We start from the raw sequence: 25,816 nt of genomic DNA, 5'->3' as shown, positions 1-25,816 counted from the left end.
ACTTCCAATGTGCTCCAGGTCCCACAAAGCTTGCAAGCTTCTTGGGACGCTTGACTGGTTAGTGAAGGAATACGATGCTTCCGTCGGTTCTTGAACAGTTTATCCAAGGCGCGTATTCACAGCCACGATTGATTTGTCTGTATTTCGGATGACTTCTCCCTTTACAATTTTCCAAAGCTGGTCGGGTCCTGTCAACAAGCTGATACCTTGAGCCGAGTGTGTTCCTGCAAATAGACACGCATCTGCAAAGACTTTGCCTTGTTCTTGCAGAAACTGTATAAATCCAAGTTCTACTTGGAGCTTTTCGATGTCGTTGCAAATATGTGGTCCACCCACCGCTTCTAGGACGTACTCTGTCTGATGGTATTGACTCTTCAATCTCACATCAAGGATCCGTCTTTGTTCCTTTCGCGGCTGGGTTGATCCAGAGATTTTAATGTTTAGGTTTACTTCACCGAGCACCAGTATCTTGCATCGACGAGAAACGCCTTTTCGGACAAATGTCCGTTGACTCTCACCGTCTTTAATCCCCCCGCATAGACGCAGACTCCGTTACCGGCGACCCATGACCTGAATATCGGCACCAAGACTTGCGGCTTCTCCTTTTCTCTGATGCTGTCAGCAGTGAAGGCATTTAATGCCTCGGAATCTTCCTCTTGAGCGCTGTCCTTTGCACTCCTGCGGAGATCGCACATGTTGGTCGGGTGCCTCCCTTTACATGTGCCACACGATATACGCCGTCTGCGATTCCGTGCTTGGTGAGCTCGCATTGTACACTTGTAGCAGCGCCAGTCTTGTGCGAGTTTGTTTTTATTTTCTACTAAATACCTTTCTGTGCCTCCCTCTTCCGGCTTGTGCGTCGGCGAGCCGCAGAAGAAGCAATCTGTAGGCGACGGCTTCGTACGATTGTGGAATACTGCTGCTGATGGCATCGAGTATAGTATTGCAGTGGGTTGAGGAGACCCACCGCTGTCTTTTGTAGCTCGGTCTGAACCATGCCTCCTCTCTCAAATCTCTATTTGGACCTTCTAATATCCCAAAATTTCACCTACGTTGCCACTTCCCGTTGTTGTTGCCGAATTGCTTGGGCCACCGAAGCTTTGCCGCTGGTAATACTCTATAACAATGTCGCATAGTAAAACCTTCAATAAAATCTCGTACAGCATAATTGAGTACGAAATGGCGTCGACTTCTAAAGCTTTCAGCCCTCTGATGTGGATCTGAGCCAGTCGAATAAGTTGCGCAGGGCGAATATGTCGCTAAATGATTTAACATTTTGCAGAGTCCTGAGCTTAGTTAGGTGATCTTGTATTATATAAGCTTGGTGTCGCCAAATCGACTCTTAGAATTTCTACTACGTCGGGGTAGCAGGAGTTCGATACTTGAATGCCATTGATAGCCTTGGCAGCAGGGGTTTCCCCAGGATTCTAATCAAGGGGGGTGCCCCAATGGCTCGGGGGGAGGCGATGCGAGGCGAGGCTAGATAAAATATAAACCTGTTTCTTTTTTAGTCCACTAGCTAAATTACAGACGTCTATCAACCAAATTCTCATACCCGTAATGTATGTTTCCCTTTCTCTATATATACACCTGAGAGGTGGTGTTTTCTACTTAATTTGAAAAAGAATTATAATTTTTTTTTTAGGTTCAAGGGAGGTGTCCAGTAAAACTAGGGGGGGTCTCAACCCCCCCTAGGGGGGTCTAGGGAAATCCCTGCTTGGCAGCTGTTCCGGTGAGAAGTGATCTCAGGTATTGAAACTTGTCTATGTTGCGCAGTTGCCTTTTTTTATGGACGGTGTTGGTGAACATACCCCAGATGGACTGCCAATCTCCGATACGCCCATCGAATTTAAGCATCTCCAGTTACGGTAGCTTCGCCACCAACGCTGGAGTTTCCTCGCGATGTCGTTCTCCCGTTTGTGACGTCGCTGGAGCTGCCGCAACTGTCTGCCTGCACTTAAGCCAGTCAATTTGGTGCATCAGTGTCACTAGAGCGCTGGCCACTTGGTCTTCGTAATTACTTACGCTCGCATATTTTTTCTCTAAATTTAATTCGCCACGAATTGTTCCCAATTCTGATTCAGGGTCTTGAGCTCCTCGCTGCTGCGGCTCAATCGTTCGTGCAACAATATAAGGTCATTAGACATGAGGAAGATACATAGAAAGGGGGACGGACAACGGAAGTCTTCGTTGTCCGTCCCCCTTTCTATGTATCTTCCTCATGTCTAATTACGGTTACCAACACGCTCGTTTTGTACTTAATATAAGGTCTTTCAGGTCGTAGGCTTCGTTTGAAAATACTGTACTCACCGCATTGATTAGCCGGGTTGTTTGAGCGCGACGAACCGCCCGTTTTGTTCTGATCCGTTCCATGTCGTCAGATCGTCCTCCGGTTCTGCTAAGGGCGACTGATGAGGCGACGAGTTCCCGGGTTTCGGCACCAAATATTTTATAAAACAACTGGACGATATTACTGGTTACTTCTCTTGGGGAAAGGAGTCGGCGTTCTCAGTGTATGAGGGAGCTTTATAATAGACGCACTGTTGAGCTTGTGAGGACCTTCCGTCAGAAGGCTCAACACCTTCGATGGGCAACACTGTCGGCCACTTCGAACACCTCTGGTACCTAGCCGCAATCACTGCCATCTTGGAGGAATCCTCGCCAGCGCAGCAGAAGAGCACACGACCCTCTCAACCCGACGTCTATCCCGAGCTTCAATCTCCAGAACATTAGCAACTTGTTGAGCTTTTTGCCGAATCCAAGGACTATTTTGCGACGTCGTGGTAAGTGCGCCAAATAGCGCTTGCGAAGCATGGCTTCGTTACAGACGACGATGCGCACCCAGTCCACCAGTGGCCTTACCGTTTTTCCATGAAATTGAGCAAGGTCATCCAAGAAAGAGTTCAATAAATGCTTGATGATGACATCATCGAGCCGTCAAGGAGTCCGTGAGCCTCCCCTGTTATCGCGGTAAAGAAGAAGAACGTAACTTTGAGGTTCTGCGTAGACTACCGTCGACTAAACGCGGAAACAAAGAAGGACGCCTATTTGCTTCCCGGCACCGTCGACCACTAGTTTTTGTCGCTTGACTTGGAGAGTCGATACTGTCAGATAGAAGCCGATGAACGGGACTGTGAGACGGCTGCCTTCGTCACGCCCGATGGGCTGTACGAGTTTAAAGTAATTTCTTTCGGACTTTGCACAACACCAGCAATCTTCCAGTGTGCCTTAAAGATGGTGCTGGCTCACGTGATATGGCAGAGCTACCTCGTTTTCCTCGACAATATTGTGGTATCTTGTCGAGATTTTGACGAACACCTGAGACGACTTCGAGCTGTGCTGCAGGCCTTCAATACGGCTGGACTCAGGCTGAGGCCGACGAAATGTCGGTTTATCTACGGTGAATTGTACTTACTGGGTCACGTTTTGAGCAGCAAAGGTAACACCCTGATCCTGCGAAAACATCCGCCCGTTGCCGAATTTCCCCGCGTATCAGATAAGAAAGCGGTTCAGAGATTTCTTGGAATTTCCACCTACTATCGAACTTCGTTCGATATTTCGACAATATTTCGCCTCCCCTAACGTATATTAAAAACAGCGCAAAAAGGACGGGACACAAAGTCAAAGGAGGACGCAGGACATACGCTGACTAACAATCAAAGGTCGTTAGTTAGCGTTCTTGCGCGCTGACTAACAACGCTTGCGTGCTCGCGTGGCACGCGCAAGCAGAGAGCACGTCCTTGCGCGTGCTACTGTGTGCGAGTGGAAGTTCTAGTAAACCTTTGGTTGTTAGTCAGCGTATGTCCTGTGTCCTTCTTCTACTTTGTGTCCCGTCCTCTATGCGCTGTTTTTAATATCTCGTTCAACCAACCAGCGCAGCAAACTATCCTGATCCTCCAACACACCTCTCAAAGGATGCCATGAAGTTTGAGTGGGAGGAAGAGCAGCCGCACGTTTTCGACTAGGACAAGCGAGGCCTCCAGACACATCTAGTCCTCGGCCCCTTCGACCAGTATGCGGAGACAGAAACTCCCACGGACGCCAATAACGCAGAACTAGGTTCGGTACTCGTCCACCGACAAGAGGGTTTAGGGCGAGTAATCACCTACGCATGTCGAACGCTGCCAAAGGCTGAAAGAAATTATTCCACGACGGAGAGGGAGTGCCTTGCCAGTCGGCTAGGCGATAACAAAGTTTCGTTTATACCCGACCGGAAGTTTCTTTTTTCGTGGTTACCGACCATCACCTGAAGGACCCATTAGGGCGTCTTGCACGGTGGAGTCTCCGACTCCAATAATTTGTGATGCCTGTGGTCTACAAATCCGGCCGAAAGCACGGTACCGCCGACTGTTTATCGAGGGAGCCTGTCAAGTTGGCGCCCGAGCGCACTGGCAACAACGACGGCGTCGACGACGTATTTCTTAGCGCACTGAACATCACCGACATAGCAGCACTCCAACGGAACTATTTTGAGCTACGCGCGCTCATCGAGCACCTGGAGGGACAAGGGAATGCAGTTCCACGAGTATTTGTGGGAGTCCTGACAGCCTTTGCCGTTTGTCAAGGTGTACTCTACATATAAAACCTCGGCGCAAACAACTCAACATGGCTGTTGGTTATCCCCTCGAGTTTGCGAGTGGTAGTCTTCTAAGTCCGTCATGATGACCCAACGGCTAGACACCTGGGTACAGCCGACGGCTGGACATCTGGATAGAAAAGAACGCTTGCAAGGATTCGCGACAAATACTGCTAGCCCTAGCTTACAAAGACCGACCGTTTCTACGTCCGATCGTGCCACGAGTGTCAACGACGCAAGAAATTACCAACATAGCCAGCAGGCCTCTTGCAACCGATTGATCACCGAACTGCGCGCTTCCATCAGATCGGAATGAATTTGATTGGTCCCTTTCCACCGTTGACGAAGGGAAACCGCCGAATATTGGACACAACGAATTATGTCACACGGTACACCGAGACGAAACACCTGCCGTCGGAACTGCAGTACAGTGGAAAAGTTTTTTTGTTGAATCCATGGTCTTCCGGCAGGGTCCATGAAGTGCTGATCACAAATCGAAGGTCCTCGTTCTTTGCTCAACTGACGCAAGAAATTATCCAATTCACCCACAAGATCCATCGTCGCACAACTGCGTACCTCCCGGAGACCAATAGGCTCACGGAGCAGCTAAACAAGACCATCGCCAACGTGATCTCGATGTTTGTTGACGTAAAGCCAAAAACGTGGTATGAAATTTTACCGTACGTCACGTTCGCCTACAACACTGCGTTTTTCGAGAGACCACTGAAGTTACACCTTTCCAGCGGGTGCATTGCTGGAAGGGAACGACTGTGCTCGACGCGACGCTGCCCCCTTGTAAGTAATTCTTCGCCTTGTCCATTGTCCTTCGTGACAAAATTAGTCTTGGTGAAAAAGTATCCTATTAGTTACGTGATTATTTTAGATATAAAGTAAATGGGCGTTACTTGAAAGCGTAACCGTTATTTTCCGATTACTTCAAAAAATAAAAACAATAATTTTCCGGTTTGAAAACGGGATTTTTATTCTGTTTATTATCGGATTAGAATAACCGAACTGTAAGCTAATTATGTTCTTAAAATGCCAATTTTGGTAATCCATCCTCTTGTACAAGACTTCGTTCGAAGATTTCATGGTAGGACACTTTTAAAAACAAAGGGCGCCGTTAGGAAGGGGAGTTCAAAATGGTGTCATTTACAAGTAATTCTAATACTTTGAAAGGTGATCAGTTTACTTTTGGGATTAGTTCCTAAAAATAAATTGAAAGTATAACAAAATTACTAAAAAAATCGTTTACTAGTTATTACTCGTAATGATTACCCTGCACGTCCGGTGCCAAGGTACTTTATTTTATAATAATTTGTCCCTATCTGGCAAGAGAAATATAAATGTCTGATTGTTTTCTAGTTCATCATATACAAGGCAAAGTGCACAAAATTTCAAGTGAAAATCGAACGAACCATCACTGAAGTATTATTCTGTCATTTTCTTCTGCGCAGAGGCCCAATAAATCTAAGTGACAACCGGAGAACCCATGTAGTTAAATATGGTCGTTGGCAGGGGATTCTGACATACGCCGACACTTGTTTGGCAATTTAGGAGTAACTTACACGGACTCTGGTTTAATACAAATTGGGGCTATACCTTGACTTATTTCGGCTTTCTATGGCCCGAAATCGACAACCATAAACATAATTTGGCCAAGTGCAACTTTGGCTGGCGAAAATGTTAAATGAATGACTGAAAATCTGTAATATATTTCGCACTGATGCGCGCTGTAATGTGATATTCTGATAGGCTCAATTTCTGTCCTTCAACGATGTCGCTGGGGAACGAGAGTGCTTCGCTGTTGCTTCATTTCAACACCGCTCGAGGGAATGGGCCCATTTCCGTTCATACTGATATGGCAAATGCGCAGTGAACATTTCCGGGAGGCTTCATTTTTTGTGGACATTACTTTGACGGATAGGTGAAGAGCACTAAACATCAAGCTGACAATTTGGGGTTTCCTTTTTTTTTTCTTTTTTTTTACAATTTGTTATGATAAACATCTGCTCTGCTAAACCTATATATTTTATTTAGTCACATGTGGAATCTACTTTTTTCTGTTTTCCCTGCTTAATACTTGTACAATATATTGGTAAATGCGGCGTGTTTATAGTGCCGAATGATTTGTGGCTTTCGTTCTCTCTACTTATGATGCGCTCAGCCTTTATATATGCTTGCAGCAGCTTTATTTCATCATAAGTGTGCGTTAGGGTTGCTGAGTTTTTGAAAAGGAAGTGCACTTTTACATTGTGGAGGAATACTTAAAAACGCATGTTTTTCCCCTAGTACCATTTGCAACCTTCATACTATAGAAGGCGTGATATTATGGTCGTTTTGACGCAGCTTTACTGTAATGTAACTGTGAATATCACTTTTGTCTGATGGGAACCCAACGAAATAGTTCGGTGGCTCCATGTGTTTTGTGTACTAGGTGTAAATATTTGACCTAAAATGGTATTTTTTTGTAATACTGATTGCTTACTGTGAGTGTCTCAGTCAAGTGTACCACAATAAAACCAGCCAAATTTGCTTTTATGCCACAACAGATCTGTCCATTTCTTCAGATTCCTATGATTTGTTATGTGCTTATTCTCTGCACATATCAATCTGCGCAAAGTGTCGGGCAGCTTAAGTAAGAAGGAAGGGTAAACAGAAAAGAGGATTAGGCTGATTTTGCGCAGTTAATCCTTGTGAGACCATCAACATTCCTAAAAGATTTCTTTCCGAAATTTGTTCTTGATATGTCGCCACGTAAACTGTCAAAACATTCTTAAAACATGTTTTGTGATTTTGAAAATAAAAGTTTGATTCTCTACGGCAAGAGCAATGCCGCCTGGTGTAACACACAAATCTTGTTGTTTGCAGATAACGACTTTTGTCTACGAGTACGTTACACTGCTCCCATAAGGGCAGTGGCCATCGATTTAAAAATTTAACTTTAAAATTACTTTTCTTTAGGTCAAAGGTTACGGCCACTTGGGATGAAGGGTCAAATTCCAATACTACATGGTGAACTGATAAATGAAAATTTCACCATCGCACATTTTGAGCGGAAGCAGGTGCCAAAAAAACGTAATCTGCCTTACTCTATTAAGGGTTTCCAGTTCAGTATAAAACTAAAAGTCACTATCACTATTTTCGAGATCACGCTGTTAACAAAAGAACGGGATAATTAATGTGAACAGTGCAATATGGCCAACAAACGAAGCACGAGAAGATGTAGTACACAGAAAATGCGCTGGATCTCAACTGATTCATTTTAGAAAAACGAAGTCGACTTGAATCGCGAACAATTAAATACATCAAGTCATCTGTTCCTGCCACGTGGAAAAACTGTTTAAGGAAGCCAACTCTTTGTCAAGCAAGGCAATCGATGCGGAACTAACACGTATGTGTGTGCTTCGTAGTGAAAACGGCGTCTAAATTTTTTCTATTAATTCGTTGGCTGTCACGTCCTAAAAATTTCGTTTTGTTTAATACGGGGTTACAAACGCGCCTGTTAAAAATATAAGTTGAAAGTCAGTGCTTCGTTTGTGTACTTCAAAATAAAATAAATGACTAAAAATTGAGAGCCTCGTGTGTGTACTTCATCGTCTCCTCATTCGTTTTTGTGGCACTGTTTTTTTATTTTTTTTTATTTTTGACTGTTCAAATGTATTACTGACTCGACCAACTTTCCACATTATGGCGAATATCATTACTGTGAAGAGGACACAAGCAGAGTGGTGAATCTTTGTGACCATCTCTACCTTTTTTTAATTATGAAGAATTAGGAAAGGAAGCGTCAAATTAGGACATTTAGTAATTTTTGTTATATTTCTGGATAATGTAAGAAACCCTTCTAGGTAGCTAATTGTTGAGGTCGCTATTCCTGTTTCGAGTATCGGCTACACAGTAAAAACTTAATGCAAGGAGGAGGAGGGTGTGTTTTTACTATAGTGGATGCTACGATAGGGCAGAACTGTAAATAATCATAACAATTAAAATAACTCTTTGCGCTTAATATAGAATTTTTGCGCACCCATATTTTTATTCATAACTGTCATACGCAGAAATAATAGGAAATGAACAAATGATTAGATAAAAACTGGCTTTAAAACAAATTACGTAAAAGAGAAGTGAGTTCTTAAAAATGACGAGTATGCGACAGAACAAAAACTCAGAAAGGTATTATCCGCATTTTTTCCTAAACAAACTCCGAAAATCAAGGGCCACACCTAAAGGCCAAATTCTAGTAACGTACCTTAATACACGATTTATGTATTAGCATTATATAAGCTTCCTTGCATATGTATTCACAATACTCACTAGGTCACTCTTTCCTTAACCTCGGCGCTGGCAGCCGACAATTAAAAACAAAACTAATGCAAACACGAGAGGAAACCTTTTCTCTCTATCAATCGGCATATCCGGAATTTCAAAGAAAAAGAACTTCGATATAAATGCCGTTGAGATGTATATCTGTCTCATTCCAATGGGACTCAAGATGGCTTCAAAAGTGCAAAGGAAGGCACGTACAAACACATCTATAAATGTGCAATAAAATGGCTAGTGGCGTTTGTAATGATCCTTGTCCTTGTCCATAGCGCTGTGTTTGCTGTGTTTACTTAACTTGTCCAGCGGTTCAGCATAGTAGAAGCAGAAAGGGCAATTAATTTACACTAATAATGAATCCCCGCAAATAATATATGCTTACCTAATTTTCTCTTGAAAAACACCGACAGACCTCATCTCTACTTTGCTACTTTTGTGTAGCTGTAGTTTGTTTATTGCTTTTGTTAAAGTGGACAACTTAATCTTAAAAGAATTTAACAAGGTAAGAAAAAGGCAAATCTGCCGCAGACAGGCAAGTGCACTTTAATTAGGCATACCATTCGTATATACACTAGACGAGGACATAAAAATTATTAGTGTTAAAGTGACCCAACAGAATGCACATTTTTTTATAAATGCGAAGGCGAATTAACGATTTAACACACTTCGGTGATTCAAAAGATGAGGGTGCTTGGGTGACGGGAAGAGTAATCATTCTTCTGTTTATGTAAAATATTACATGCTTTATTAAACCACATTTGCTAGTCACATGTGACTCCTTGTCTTACCTTTGTGTATTTTTCAAAATCGTTGAAGTTGTCCACTTTACTAAAGCACTTAAGTTTCCTCGTCATTTTTAGAGGATATGTCCTGCTCATAAATAAATTAACAAAGTTCAGGGTTCGAAAATATCGGAGTTTCTAACGCAGGCGCATTCATTTCCAGGTGCCGAACCGAGGAACTTCGATCTGGTATCAAGCACCTATAGAGTTCAAATACTCAGCAACGGAAGCCTCGTTATACAAGACACCGAACTCGGCGATGGAGGGTACTACCTGTGCGAGGCTCACAACGGCATTGGCGTTGGACTCAGTAGGGTTATAGCCCTCTCCGTTAATGGTAAGCTACACGATCGTAGAAAAAAATGAGACCTCGTTTTGAAACAAAGAAAAACATTCAACTTTTTACATCTCTAAAATGCGCTCTAAATGCGTAGCGTTTCAATGTGCTCTGTGACGTCATGGTGCAGCGTGACGTGCCAGTCTCACTTTTCGTCACGTGATTTGACGTCACGTTGCTTTTTCGCATCTCGTAAAGTGACGTAGCAGCCTGACATAACGTCACGGTGTAACGTGACGTCATGGTGCCTCCGATGTAGCTTCTCAATGTCCCATCATGATGTCACATGACGTCCAAATATCACTTGAAAGCTTCACATCATCGAGGCTTCATTCAAGGCGTGGACACGAAAGCTCTTAGAGCTGGCCCTATCAATCCAGAGCATTAAACAGAGGCTATGCTCGGATGAGTGGATGTCGAACGCAAGTGTTTAAATGTAATCAAATAACTAGCGTTAACATTTTGAAGAGCAACTCTTTGGACCACTCTCGAATGAGGCATTTGTTGCCTCATGCATGAAGTCATAATGCTAACTGACGATTTCGGTCAGGGTAATTATGTTTGAAGCTAGCTTAAAAATAAATGCCGCTGCGCCCACCATTTAATAAAATAGAGTACATGTTTCGGTCTTTTTTTTATTATTATAAGTTATAAAAATGACTTTCTCCCGGGTAGTAAAGCGTTTCTTAGTCTCAGAAATTCATGAGTGTAACTTAAGCCGTGGCGCTCACCGAAAATCAAGCATTCGGTTTTTTCATTCAATTAAGTCAATGAGAAAGACGATCAACTTGGTTGAAGTGTAATGCCGTTTCAGTGACAAAAGAGCGTACTTCTTTGGCCGCTTAGACTTCTCTGGTGCCCAATAGCGCTCGGGCTTCTCATTCGTAAAATTGCGATAAAAAAAACAAAAAAAAACTGACAATATGTTATCGGGGACGTCACGGTGCATTATTTATGTAGCGACTTCCAATACTTTTGCACCACCGTTCAATAAATTTACGTTTTGTAAACTTTTATTCGTTATGCCTTGTATTTATGTATAGGGTGTTTTCAATACGTAGGCTTGTTATGAAGTCGGCTACTAACGTCGGCGATTTCAAGTAGCGACTTCAAACTTTGATCAAAGGTGTACTTGAGTATTTCAATTTTTCTTGTTACATTTTGAGGCGTAGCTCCTTTTCTATAAGAAATGAGACCATCACTCTTGCCACGACCAAAAACGGAACATGACGTAGAAGACCGAGCTGTTGTGCTTGTGGCGGGTTGTGCTTGTGGCGGCATGGGCCCAATGGGCACTGGGAGCAAATGATGGCGTCGTCAGCTTTCAATTGAGTGCGTCGCCTGCTTCTCGCCCCTATTAGGAAATAGAACCACGAGCACCTCCCTGCACATGCCTACTACAAAAACCACAAAAGAAACAAAAAAAAAAACCAAAAAACAAGGGGGCTGGTGGCAGAAGGTTCGTCTCTGAGGACCTTATAATTTACTAGATCCCAAAATAGTACACAAACAAAGCACGTGTCTGCCCGTTCAAATCGGGAAGAACCACATCATCAACACCATCATCATCATTAATGATAACGTGGTCGTCTGCGTCTTCGTCCGCCGTTGATCACGTCCAGTGTGTTGTCCGCATGTTTTCAGAGGTACGAAGCTATATCTTGAAATTTCGCAAGAACACATCCACCACTAAAGTACACCGAAACCACAAATTTGAGATCGCTGTGTGCAGGCGCCGATTTTTGCGTCTGATTGGCAAACAAGATCTCCGGGGTAGATAACACTTTACATTAACCTGAAACGTTCTTTCGCTAGTTGCTTCGGATTTCGAGAGGCCGGATTAAAGGGACACTGAACGGGTATTTATAGTGGTCAAGGATTTTATTTGGACATGACATATGAGAGCCCAGCTACCCAGAATACAATTTTATGCTCGAAATTCGTTTTCTTTCCATCCGAAAATAGCCAATCGAGAACTGGCCGGTTTGAGTCGAGCTCATTCCCTTCTCACTTGCCGTTTGCTATGGTTTAGACAAAACCACCAAAGATAACCACAGTGATGGTTCATCGAAGGCACACACTCAATACTACAATTGACAAAAAATATATGATACCCATTCTCTATGGCTTCTAAAAAGCTGCAAATAGACTGATTGAAAAGGAAAAAGAAGCACAGCTACGTCATTGCTGGTAAATTTCTCCTCCCCTATACTTCTTCGTCCCCCCGTTCAGTTTCCGTTTCGGTTGCAAGCCATTGCGTATTTTGACTTAATTAAAATATACGCAACGCTATAGCAAAATACGGATAGGGTAGTGTTCGGACACAATAATAAATCGCCTTACAGAAAAAATGGTGGGGGGGGGGGGGGTGTTAGTGTCCCTTTAATGTGCAACTCTTCTCACGTCCAAACATTTTAGGCTAACATGTTATTATGTTTACGAAAACGCAACTAAACAGCCCTACGTCTTCGGATTCGCTAAATGGGAATAATATTTGTGTAATCTTAGTTTTAACATCAGCAGATACCGAAACAGAAACTTTGGTTGCGATAGGCAACATTGGTCTCGTGTCGTAACAGTCATGTCCACGTCACGTCGAGCCACGTGGTACGAAAGGTCACGGGATCCTCTATGCGGCAGTGGGTGACCGTAGAGAAAAGCGCAAGTGTCATCTGCTTCGCAATTTTCGGCAATGCAGTTTGCTATAACATCCAGCGACGTCTGCACCACTGCGGCCCCCACTTGCGCTTGTTTTGGAAAAAGTGAGTTTTCTCAAAAGCATTTTTTGGAGGCATTTGTAGAAGCTGAGGGATACTAAGCAACACCTGCATATGCACCAGCATGTCACAGTCAATTCTTGAAGAAACAAATGAACTATAGCAGAGTTAACAGCGTAATGCATTCGCTTGTCCTAACGAAAACATTGATGCAATAGTAGTTAGTCAAAACAGCCATAGCAGCCCACGAAGCTTTGCTGTGTGAAGCGACGATCAAAATATCGTTCCTCCTACAATCGACAATAATGTGTCACCGAAAGTTTTGAGACAGCAAAGCTTTTGATATGAAAGAAACATCCATATTTTCTGGACCTCGCGCGAAGGAAGTCATTATTATTACATTATAAGCTCGTAACAGGGGGATAACTTTTGTGCCATTGAAGCAGAATATGCGGGTCAGTGTCGATCAAAGCTGTGTACCACATTCCTTTTTTTAAATATTCCATTATGTTCTGGAGTATAGCTCAGCCTGCGCATACCCTGTTGGCGGGATGGAATGTTGACAGACGTGACAGCAAGTTGACGCGGGCTCATTACCGCGTAGCGCCGTGTATCCGAGATATCAGTGGTCCAAATTATTTATCAGGCCCCTGGTGGCGCATGCCAGATGCCCTTCGAAGGTCTAGCGCATAAACGTCCAATTTCACATTTGTATTCCCGAAAATAACCGAGTCTTAGCGCCTTGCTTCTACAGGCACAAGACATATACAGGGTGTTTTTTTTTTGTTTTTTTTTTGTTTTGCTGCATTAAATTTTTAATAAAAAGGGACGTGAGATAGAGTAATTTGAGCCATGGGGAAGTTTTAGTGGCCATTGCGGCCTCTATAAAAAAAGGTGAAATTAGGTAATTAGTTAGCTAATTAACTAAAATATTTTAACTAGCTTTTTAATTTTTCACTTGAGGACGCATGTTCTAATTAGAGGATTGAAGATCGACCACAGTATGGTCAAGCCGTGTCGTCAAATTTGGATAAAAATATTTCTAGTAAGCGCTACAAGGTCGAGAAATGTAACTTCGCTAAATGGCGTCAAACCGAAACTAAAGAAGAATGAGCGCCTGTGAAGTTATCGCTCCGGTCTTCCGGGCATGCGATTCGTCCTTATCGCGGCCGGCTCGCCTAAGCAAGTGGAGCCGGCCGCGATAATGACGAATCGCATGCCCGAAAGGGCGGAGCAATAACTTTACCGGCTCTCTTTCCTGTTTAGTTTTGGTTTGATGCCATTTACCAAAGTGACATTTCTCGACCCCGTAGCGCCTACTAGGAATTTGTTTTACCCAAATTTGACGACACGACTAGACAGTACTCCGGTCAATCTTCAATCCTCTAAATAGACGATGTGCCCTCAAGTGAAAAATTAAAAAAGTTAGTTCAGACATCTCAGTTAATTAGCTAATTAATTACCTAATTTCACCTTTTTTCTAGAGGCCGCCATGGCCGCTAACACTTCCCCAGGGCTCAAATTACTCTATCTCACGTTCCTTTTTTTCTAGAATTTGGTGCAGCTAAAAAGAAAACACCATGTATACTAGTACACAGGGAAACGCCCGGCGCGTACTGTGATCGATGCGGTCGTCGTTTGACCGTGCTTTTGTCTCCTGCTTTAGTAGCCCGAATTGTGTACCATTATGAAGCTTTACGACAGGCTACACGTTTGTTGTCAATAAGAAAATCGTCAGCGTAAATTATGAATGCCGTGATAAGTAGCTCCAGTGCACATTCGTTTGGTTTCACAGCGCAAATGATATTTTCGCGCAACTCTTTCTATTTAGCTAGTAACAGCAAATTAGTTAGTGTTGTAGCGGCCGTGTGAGCCGGCTTTCTCGTGCACCACCTGTCAAACACTTCTGAAGGTGAGAAAACGAACAATTGAGAATGTCGTCGCCGCATCAGCACGCGACGAATGTGGCCGCTGCAGAGGAAGAAAAAAGAACCGTTTTTAGCAACCCAGGAGTCGGAGGAGTTTTGTCCTTATCTGTTAGATTTAGAACACAGCCCCTACGAATTGGTGACCCGGACGTGATGATCGACTCCGAGCACCTGCCATCCAAGGGAACGTTCTCGGCGACACGGGACACGGCAACGGCTTGGAATTTCGGCAGCTATGCGAGAACACATCTCTTTCGGCCTCAGCTCCGGAAACCTCCGACACCGCCTCTGCCCCATCGCGTCTGCAGCTGGCTTGTCCCAGCAACGGGCTGCGACCACCTCACTCACCCTGCCGGCTCAGCAAGTCAACGTTCTTTGGCTTTTTCCACCACTGCCACAGTCGTTGGTGACGCCCTGGCAGTCGTGCCCATTTGTGTGGTGTGGTGCTGGCCTGGTACGGTCGCGTGCTGCCACAACATGTGGGGCGAGCCGCACCGCGCCACGCTGGGGCATGGCAAGTCACCGCAGACCACACTGTTCTTGACAAGGCACTTCGCTAACCGACCAGAGCTTCCTTATCACTGGTCAGGTATTGTTCTCCGCTCGGAGCGTCACCACCGGGGATGACGCTGTATTGGTCCCACAGCTGACCGCCATGTCCCCTGAAGCCCGAGCTGCGATCGAGCCTACTCCAGATTGGATCCACAGCACGAACGGATCGTTCTGCCCTTTCTCTGCTGCATCATTTCTCTAATAAGCCTGACTTCAGCGCCAACTCCCTGTATAACTCGCGCTGGCTACCTTCTGCACCGCTCTCTGCCACGTCTTTCGGCTCGTATCAAACGCCAACGGCAACAGCCCAACTCACGTGCTGCAGCCGCAACCAATCAATCGCTCTGTCCCCTACAGGCTGCATACCTGCAGGCGACGGCTTTAGGGAGGGGGAGCTCTGTGGCGGTCCATCGGCCTACCAAGCCGCAGATAAAAGACAACGACGTTACTCGTCGATACGACCCCGGTGGCACGAGGAAATAAACAACGTTTCACCTAAGCTCGAAGTCGGTCGCAACATCTCTTCCGTCCTTAACATCGAACGCGCCACAGTGGCGTTAGTATAAACAATCAAAACACATCATTGTCCGGAGACTTGGCGGAAACGGCTTCCCAGAGTTCTACCGGCAAGGGATGTCCGTCCATAGATTCAGATGCGCCCTGCCATGGGAAACTTACGAAAGACAACTCCCAGGCTGGTCAACTGCTAGTTCGAGCAGGCAGCAATACAACATTCTGAGCCTATGGATCATTCGCATGTACCGTATTTACTCGAGTAATAGCCGCACTATTTATGAACAAGGCCCTTGCGTCTACTTTCCCGCAAAGCACACATACAGCGAATCATCGCGTTGCGCATAAATAACATAGCGAATAACTAGACTGAGGACATGAGTCTCCATACAAATGCAATCTTCATAGATGGTACCTTCGCGTGAGGACTTTATCTCTGTCCTGTAAAACGCTGGAATCATGCTGTCTATCGCGGTGATTGGCAATCCGCATGCTGCGCGGAAAAGCGAACCCTCAGGTTTTCGTCATAAACAGTGCGGCTATTACTCGAGTAAATACAGGAGATGCGGCCCGCGCTCGTATATCATAAGCAAAACGTCGTTCTCAAACTACAACAGCGGCGAGACGAAACAGACTGCTCCCAGGTCTCAGCTCCGAGAAGCGCGCAGGGCGGTGCAAACGGGTGCATCCGTGTTTTGGTGATCACGTGGACGCCGGTGAGCCAACACCGGGTGGAGAAACTCATGACCTCATCGTTCAAATTCTCTCTGAGCAGTAAAACAAACAAAACATTATAATAATGTAGACATGACTCTGACGTAGTGGCTGAAAGATTGCTGCTCCAACTCTCTGGTATTGACTCCGCTGTTGGATGCGCCTCACGTCGAATGCTAGAGTTAGCAGATTTCGGCGACTTGGCTCATTTGAAAGTTTGCTGGCCAGTTTATTAAATGTATGGACGGAATTAGATCCTAATATTTGATGTGTGGTCTTCCTAAATGATACTGAAGCGGGCCTCAATATCGAAAACGAAGCTGAGTTGCCCTTTAAGTGAAGGCGTGGCCCGTGACGTCACAAGACTTTCGTTTCACCACTAGATTTAGCGAGAAATTTTATGTAACGTGACCTTAACACCAATTTTATTTCTTCCCTATGTTCAGCGTGAAATTTTACGTAACGTGAACTCAACTCCAATTCAATTTCGCAGTTAGATTTTGTAGAAACATTGACGTCGCTTGACCACAAGAGCCATTCAGTTTACGCGCTAAATTTAGCTTGACAAATTACATCACACGACTTCGTATCGCGTGACCTATACACATATTTAGTTTCCCCGAAAGATTTAACGTGAAAATTTACGTCACATGACCAGAACGCTTATCCATTTTTCTCGCTGAATTTAACGGGGAAAAGAATCTTACATCTTAACGTATCCTGAATTTTTTTCCGCTTAATCTAGCGGGACAATTTCAGGATATATTAAGTCGTAAGATTTTTTCCCCCGTTTAATTCAACAAGAAAAATGGATAAGCGTTCTGGTCACGTGAAGTAAATTTTCGCGCTAGATTTAGCGGAAAAAATGTCAAGTGACCTATACACAAATTCAGTTTCCCTGTCAAATTGAGCGGGAAATTTACATTCCGTCACACCGATTGCATATCGGTGCGGCCACGAGGTGCACCTGCTCCCAGTAGAAAAAGTCGGAGAGCAGATCTTGTAACGCATACGTGAAGCTCGGAGAACAACGAACAAATATATACATAGTACGCGTTAAAATGTCAGATGAAGAGAGCCGTGAGGGTATTGCTACACGCTTGTGATGCTTGAACGTTTCAGGATGCCGCACAATTACCTAGCACTTTGCCTTACAACTTTTTTTTGTTCACATGGGAAACCTGGCACGCCAGTTCCACCCAGCTTCTCGACGAAGTTTTCGAGCCACAATGTGAAGAGGGGACAAGAGGCTGTGCTGCGCTGTGAAGCAAAAGGAGACCCCGACCTTGAAATTACCTGGGAGAAGGATAAACATCCGATGGATCTCACAACAGAGAAAAGGTACCTTTTATTCCTTGTACAACTTGTTTACTTCATTTCGTCGTGCTTGATCGCCTAGATTGTTTTCGGTGTTGGGCGATGTACTTAGTCACAACGGTGTATGAACATTGTATGGGACTTCTCAAAACGATAAGGGGATGTCAATAAATAATAACTTACACGCAATATGAGGCTTTAGCCTAAATCAAAATATGGCTGTCGGAAGCTGCACTCAAAAAATGTTTGTAAGTTCGCGATTTTATAGAACAGAGAGACAACCAATCTCGGCGATCCATAAAATGAACTCAGCAAATAAAGAATCTCAAAGTGCAATTGAACAAAACATGATAGACGTATGCAATCCTCTGTAATGCCGCATTAGAAAGCAGCCCTTGAGGAGGAGGGGAAATGAGGGTATACTCATGTGACGTCACGAGGGTGACGTCACTCGTGACCCTCGTGATTCTCGTAACGGTTGCGACGTCACTCGTAACCCTCGTGACCCTCGTGACGTCAGACGTGACGTCACGTGTGTCGTCATTATGAGAAGCGTCCCATAACGCAACGCGCGGTTACGCCGATGGCGACGCCGTTTAACCCGGAAACAAGCGCCTAAAATCTGCGCTCTAAAAAAAAAAAAAAAAAAAAAAAAGTTGATGTTAGCCTGGTTAATGAGCATAACGTTCCTCTTAACGGTGTTCCTCGCGCTGATTGCATTCTTTGTGTAATAATATTCTAACCTTTGTAATTAACCCTGACCGTTTAGTTGCTCTGCATGAGTCGGTGCTCCTTTTTCCAGATGTAAGTGAACTCCCTGGCTCCGTTTTAGAGTGTGTAATATGAGTTGCTAAATATGGTAAAGTCACACCGCTCTACTTCTTTCGATTTTTTTGACGAAATGCACGTATTGCTACATTCCCTCATTAAACGTATTGTACTTTTCTGGAAGCTTCGCATCAAGAAGGTTTTAAGCCTAAGCACTGTAAAAAAGAGATAAATAAACAAACCACCCAGCTGTGCTACATTTCAGTATATAATGGAAGTTTGGGGTTCATCCCCAGGGTACGAAATATTGTAACCATGCTATATAATACAAGGCAAGCACAAGGTGGTGTTTCGAATCACTGAAATGCATAAAAGCGCCAATAGTGAGACTACGCTCCATTCCTTGTATCTGCACGTCACTTGTTCCACTGTATTGATATTTTAACATGTCTTACAAATCTCCGTTTCTGATACGTGGGTCAGAACTTGGTAAGATTATCAAACAAAATTTGAATGGCTTAATATAAACTAGAGTGGCTAGAAATCGAGTCCTATTATCAGGGCTAGTAGTTTGGAGAAAAATGCTCGTCGTTCAGGTACACAAAAGCACTGCGGGGTTTCCGCACACTTCGTTGTTCAACAGTCGTCAAACCAGTCGGAATATCTTCCCGTGTAGTGCTACCGAAAAAATATGGAGGCTAGCAATTGGTCAACCCTACCATAATAGCTCAGTTGGATAAATGACATAGGAAACTGCTTTGGAGAACTGGCGCCAACCTGTGCTTGAGCACCAAGCTAACTGTGAATCGCATCGATGCCATTTTTCGGGAAGCAGTAATCCAGGGTACTATACTTCGCTTCACCTTAAGACTAGACGCAACCAACGCTACGAGCTGATGGTACGAATCAGGCAGCGTCAAAAGCGCACCATCATTGTGTTCTTCATGTTTCTTTACTTGATCTATCCTGGCTGAAACAGTCATAAACAGAAAGACTCAGTTACATGCGCTACTGACGTTGTTTGATTGCTCCATTAGCTCGGAGCATCGGCTGCAATCAGACCAACATTACTAAGATTACCTCAGTTGTGGAACTCCCGCGGAAGGTGGTACCTCCCCTTACTCACTTCAGTCCGTACCCCGTTTTTCGAAGCCCCATCCAGATTTCCGTTTACTGACTGTGTGTTCCATATAGTGCGGTGGAGCGCTGTCTAGACGCTCCGCTTCGAAACGTACGTATCCGTAGAATACACTGCAGTTACCCTAGCAGCCGTCCGGCGCGTCAAACGACTGGAGGCGAGTCGTTGTGGGTGAGGGGGGGGGGGGGGGGGGAGGGGTTACTGCTCGGGCATGCAGCCTCTATGAGCAGTTCCGTAACTGAGCTAATCTAATAACGTTGGTTCAGACTTAAGCTAAAACGATGTATCTAAATACTAAACCGAAGAAGATACGACGGCTGCACCGTGATGTTGCTTACTCGCACCGAAGAACGCAAGGGCAAAAGTAAATATCGCCTGCGTCAGCAAAGCGAATTTCTGCGGACCCCGTCCCGCTCTTGAAAAGTTATTTTGTTCATTCAACTAACTAGCGGAATCATGTAAAGGATTTACGTGTTTTGACAGATAGAAAAACAGCTGCACTGGAATGGAGTCTGGTTTGCAGTGGCACAATGCCGGTGAACGAGAAGGCTCGGCGTTTCAAGCACATACTTCACAATTGAGTTTGTCTAAAGGCGCTGCCCCTTGCCTACCTCCAAAGCCGTCAGAAATTGGAAACTGCGGTCTGGCGCTAAGCACTTCCAGTGGTTTGTTATAAGCATATTGATATATATCGTCTGATTCTGTCTAAATAAACGGGCTATCTTAGGAAAAGGGCAAGATTAAATGTTCTTATTAAACATATACTTTATTAAACATCCTGACATGTTTATCAGCCACCAACCGTACACCATATTATTATGGAACGCAATAAATAACAAGTGTGCCTCATGACTCCCCTAGCACATAATACGTAGTTTGGCGCTACATATTCTGCTCGTGTGATCTTACGCAATGGCGACAATTGTCCGGTTAGGTCCTGTGATTCCACAAAGTAAGGTTTTTTTTTTTTATGATATGCAAACTTTCGTGTCTGTGCCAACAGGCCACGAAGAATCTCCTGAGCTTGAGGAAGATATTCAACCCACCATTGGGGACCTGTGTTGCAATCTTGCGCATATGTGATCGTGAAATTCGTTAACAGAGGTTGTCTGTGGCAGCGCTGCCGCGGGGAAGATTTGATCGATATTGTAATCAAACATTAATTGCTGTAGCATACTTTACATTTAAATAAAAATATGGTAACATTTTGATTAAATTACGCTTTTATCACTGAATTATAAGTTCTAATTTTAAGGCTCAAAATAAAACATGGTTCTACTTTTGTTTATCTAATTCAGGTACTCACTCACGGAAGACACCTCAAGGAATAAGATGTCTTCATCACTCAGAATATTGTTGACAGAAAGGCGGGACGGAGCTCTCTACAGCTGCATTGCTCGAAACCCGTTTGGCTCCGACGAAACTAACATCCAGCTACTTGTACAAGGTAGATATCACTCTAATAATATTGTTTAATATTTGACGTATAAACAGTACACCTGTATCTCTTGGAACGTTCATCTGAATTTTTCTCTAATGTAAGCACTTGAGAATTGATACGTGCAAAAAATTATCCCAAAGAAAAACATGGAGCTCAGCGTAATCCTAAAAAGTGACTATCAATTGATATCGCGTTGTAAGTTACACGAACTTATATTTGCTCATCTAACGACTCAGAAAAATATCAGCTTTTCTTGCGTATATTAGGTATCCTGAGAGCAACATTATATTCACTCTAACCTATATCTATAATATAGTTTCATTGCAATGTTTATTGCGTACTTTAGAGAATTAAGCCACCATTCACCTTTAAGCCTTTTTTTTCTTTAACAAATAAATTCAAACGAATGATACACTGAACAGAATATTGTTAAAGGAAAATACTAGTGTGTTGAGAACGCATTTCATGTTGTGTCAAACATATTTCTGGTTTTTGGTATTTGCACAGAGGCACCCTCCGCTCCTGCTGAAGTACGAATTTCGAAGGTCGCAAGCCGTACCCTGGAAATCTCATGGTCACCGTCTTACAATGGAAACAACCCTATACGAAAATATCACGTTCATTTTACAAACTCCACATGTAAGTTCCTTTCAATATACTCAAGTACGGTAGTGGTTTGGTTAAACAGTTAAACATGATGAAAAACAGCCTCAGATAAACAGGGACCTAGAACGGGTAAAGAATACGACAGGACAACGGCTCACTCGCAACTGAAGTGTATTAAAAGAAAAGTGCACCAACGAAACTTGTTAAACAGATTACACACATACAGATTAAGAATACACGCCCACCAGGTGAACAAATGTGCAGATTCATCGCCTCAAAACTTCACACTCATGTTCGAATGCAGATACAGTACCTCCCTCTCAGATAACGCCACCGATGGCTCACTGATACATTTGAAAGCCATTTACGAGATAATGAACACTTCGATTATCCCTCTAGTCATTTTTTGCCGCTGTCTTCCCTCAACAGTTACGTCACGAAAAGAGGGGAGACAAGAACATTCTCTGCAATGTAGAGGTAGAAGTCCCCCTAACGTTGCTTTAAGGGAATATGCGTGCTCTCTGCCTGTCGTTCAAACACCTTCCTGTTTGACCGACATATGATCTTCCACAAGATCCTATGTCGGTAGACGACACCCGTCGTACAGTCGCCGGCCATATGAGCTCCCCCTTCCGAACGCCGACAGGAGCAGCGAAAATCCCGCATGCGGCGCGTCGAGCGTTGCCGCGTTCTGGGAGCCGGGCTATTGGTACCAAACCATTCCGTTATCAAAGGGGTGGACGCAGGAAGTTTAATAGCATTCCGCGTTTTGGAACGTGAATCTGAAGCACGGCCGATTACAGTCCCGCTTCCGGTTGTAGGTAAACAGAGACGGCTTATCGAAATTCTTCACTGCATAATATCTCTGACGTGTTATATGCTACTTTTTTTTTATTTGCAAAACCGGTTTGTCATTTTAAATATTTCCTACCCGAAGAGTAATCCTACGCACAAGCTTTCTTACAATCTTTCTTAAACCTAGACTAGACAATGACAAGCGATTTTGAAATCTGTTATTTAATCTATAGGGATATGCTATAGATAACAAAAAGAAAAAGATTTGTGTCGAAGCAGAATAAAGATTCAGGCACTTTTCATGAACGCATTTTATCGAAGAGACTCTATTGTTCTGCGCTCAGTAGCGCGTTGCTTCGCCAAGGGTAATTATCTACACGATGACTTTGCAGATGGCTTCCTGGTCGGCCACTTCTTGCTTGCCGAATGATCATTGTTGTCATGCCTAATATCATATCAAACATAGGGTATTTACATTTGTAAGCATCTATCGCACACTGCTGCTTTATCTACGCCTAAAGCAAGCTCCAGTTTATCAGCAGTTATACCATCATCTCCGAACACTTAAGGCCGACACCCGAAGACGGCAATTCTAATCGGCCATGTTTTCGTGATTCACACTTCTAAAGGCTGCAATCCCGATAAAAGCTATGCGTCCACCCCTTTGATAACAGAATGGTTTGGTCCCAATAGCCTGGTTCCCCAAACGCGGCTACGCTCGACGCGCCGCGTTCGGGATTTTCGCTGATCCGGTCGGCGTTCGGCCGGGGGAGCTCATATGGCCGGCGACTGTACATTTCGCAAGCGGTGTTTGGAGCTTCTTTGTGAACTTAGCTTGCGGACGCTTTTCCGCACCTGCACCAACCTCGCGCATACATGACTCATTTTTTGTGGCGCTGAAAACAAAACAGGGATCCCGTATCGTCCTCCAACCTGTTTCAGATTGTGGGAAAGGCGATGAAAGGACGGGGGGGGGGGGGGGGGGAACTACCACCCTCCGACCTCTCTCTACGGCTGTCTTTTTCTTCTCTATGCCTTTTGCCTGTTTCAGCAGTGAGCCCGCAAGCTCAGCCAAAAGGCTCAACGGAAACCACGACATCTTGAGTCTGTTCACTTGCCCTGTGAAACTGCCTCCCATCGAGTGCACACATAACTTCCTGAGGGCCGACCCCAGGCATGAAATGGCTATACACCTCTTTACTATTTTTGAATGTGTGGACTTGTAGTCAAGTATTGCCTTCCCTGACCTCGGACGGAATGACCAGCGAACATGTTGTTTTTTTGGGCAGCGAGAGATCAAGAAACTGGATGACCTCTTCGTTGGGTTCCTCAAACGTAAATGTAAGCCCCCCCCCCCCCCCCCCCAACCCCCTTCCACAATTTTCGACAACCGCCGTAACATCAATCCTGGTGCTAGCTTTATCCGCGCGCTCGTACACGACCAGAAAATCATTCACGGAGCGAAACACCTTCCTCAAAGAAGTAGCTTCAAGAGCACCAGCAACGACAGAATCCACCTTTCCAAGAAAAATATTACTTAGAATTGGAGCTACACACGACCTTAAGCACGCACCTGTTTTCTGAAAGTATAACCCATCACGTCAGCCCACCACCATCGAGTGCAGGTACAAAAGTGGAAGTTCCAAAAAACTTTCAACGGACACACCGCTTGCTTTGCTGAATGCAAGTTCACCAGTGACCTCGATACAACACCTCACTGAGAACAGCAACTGGTTAAGAGGTGAGGAGTAAAGCATGTCCTCAACATCTACACTGAACGCCGACCAATTATCGTAATCAATGCCCCTACAAAATTCAGACACCGAATCAGAGTTGGCAACCCTAAGAGGGTCCGCAATAACCAAACAAGACAGCTGTTTTTGAAGGTATACGGCCATGAGTTTTTGCCACATACACTTCTCTGTCACAATCGCCCTAAACGGTCAGGAGTCTTTGTGTGTCTTTGCTCTGAAAAACACTTGTAGGTGCAAACTTCTGTTGTTTTTTTTTTATCCTCGCTGCCAACTGACCCAAGGCTAAGCTCTCGCACAGCTCTTGTGCTCTGTCCTTAGCCTCTTTCAGTACACCATTCACCCTCCGGAAGTTTTTTTATCGACGGCGGAATCGGCTTTTTCGCCAAACATACCTTCCGGCAACACCACAAAAACCTGAGTTGTCCCACCTGTTGTCCTGGAGTTCTGAGACTCCAGGACAACCCCACAACCAGTTGCTGTCCTCGGTGAGGCCTTGTTTTAAGGCCGATGGTGAACTTGCGTTCAGCAACCCATGCGGTGTGTCCGTTGAACCTTTTTTTTGGAGCTTCTAATTTTGTACCTGAGTTCGATGTTGGTGGGCTGGCGTGATGAATTATACTTGCAAAGAACAGGCGTGTGTATAAGGTCGTGCGTAGCTCCAATTTTAAGTGATATTTTTTTCTTGGAGAGGTGGATTCTGCCGCTGCTGGTGCTCTTGAAGCTACTTCTGTGAGGAAGGTGTTTCGCTACGTGAATAATTTTCTATTCGTGTACGAGCGCACGGATAAAGCTAACACCAAGATTTAATGTTATGGCGGTTTTCGATTTTTTTTTTTTTTTTTTTTTTTTGGGGGGGGGGGGGGCTTAAATTTACGTTCGAGGAACCCAACGGAGGGGTCATCCAGTTTCTTGATCTCTCGCTGTCCTTCAAAGAAAAACATGTTTGCTGGTCTTTTCTTCCTCGGTCTAGGAAGGCATTACTTGACTAAAGGTCCGCCCATTCAAAAGTAGTAAAAAGGGGTATAGCCGTTTCATACTTGGGGTCGGCTTTCAGGAAGTCAAGTGTGAACTCGATGGGAGACAGTTTCAAGGGGGGCAAGTTAACAGACTCAAGATGTCGGGGTTTCCGTGGAGCCTTTTGACTGAGGTTGCGGGCTCACTGCTGAAACAGGCGAAAGGCATAGAGAAGAAAACGACAGCCGTAGAGAGAGGTCGGAGGGTGGTAGTTTCGTACCTTCATCGTCTTTCCCACAATCGAAAACAGGTTGGAGGACGATATGGGATCCCTGTTGAGTTTTCATCGCCACAAAAAATGAGTCATGTATGCGCGAGGGTTATTGCAGGCGCGGAAAAGCGCCCGGAAGCTAAGTGCACAAAGAAGCACCAAACACGGTTTGTGACATGTACGACGGGTGTCGACTACCGAATACCCCTGTCTTGTGGAAGATCCTATGTCGGTCAGACAGGAAAGTGTTTGAACAACAGGCTGAGAGAGCACGCGTATTCCCTTAAAGCAACGGTAGGGAGACTTCTACCGCTACATTGCATAGAATGCTCT

The 25,816-nt window shown here is 44.5% G+C and overlaps 1 protein-coding gene across 1 annotated transcript in view; it reads left to right on the top strand.

Annotated features, from left to right (window-relative positions):
• LOC8027808 (Down syndrome cell adhesion molecule homolog) overlaps positions 1–25,816 on the top strand; it is a 232,735-nt gene that overhangs the window by 158,282 nt on the left and 48,637 nt on the right. Inside the window, exons 13-16 of the mRNA XM_042286222.1 lie at positions 9,842–10,015; positions 17,633–17,780; positions 20,961–21,109; positions 21,611–21,742. Of these exons, the coding sequence (XP_042142156.1) occupies positions 9,842–10,015; positions 17,633–17,780; positions 20,961–21,109; positions 21,611–21,742 (603 nt within the window). The remainder of the gene's footprint in view (positions 1–9,841; positions 10,016–17,632; positions 17,781–20,960; positions 21,110–21,610; positions 21,743–25,816) is intronic.

The sequence above is a fragment of the Ixodes scapularis genome, unplaced genomic scaffold (assembly GCF_016920785.2).
Source record: "Ixodes scapularis isolate PalLabHiFi unplaced genomic scaffold, ASM1692078v2 PGA_scaffold7__128_contigs__length_106722199, whole genome shotgun sequence".
NCBI lineage: Eukaryota > Metazoa > Arthropoda > Arachnida > Ixodida > Ixodidae > Ixodes > Ixodes scapularis.
The sequence above is the reverse complement of the archived record's forward strand: the minus strand, read 5'-3'. Positions and strand labels throughout refer to the sequence as shown.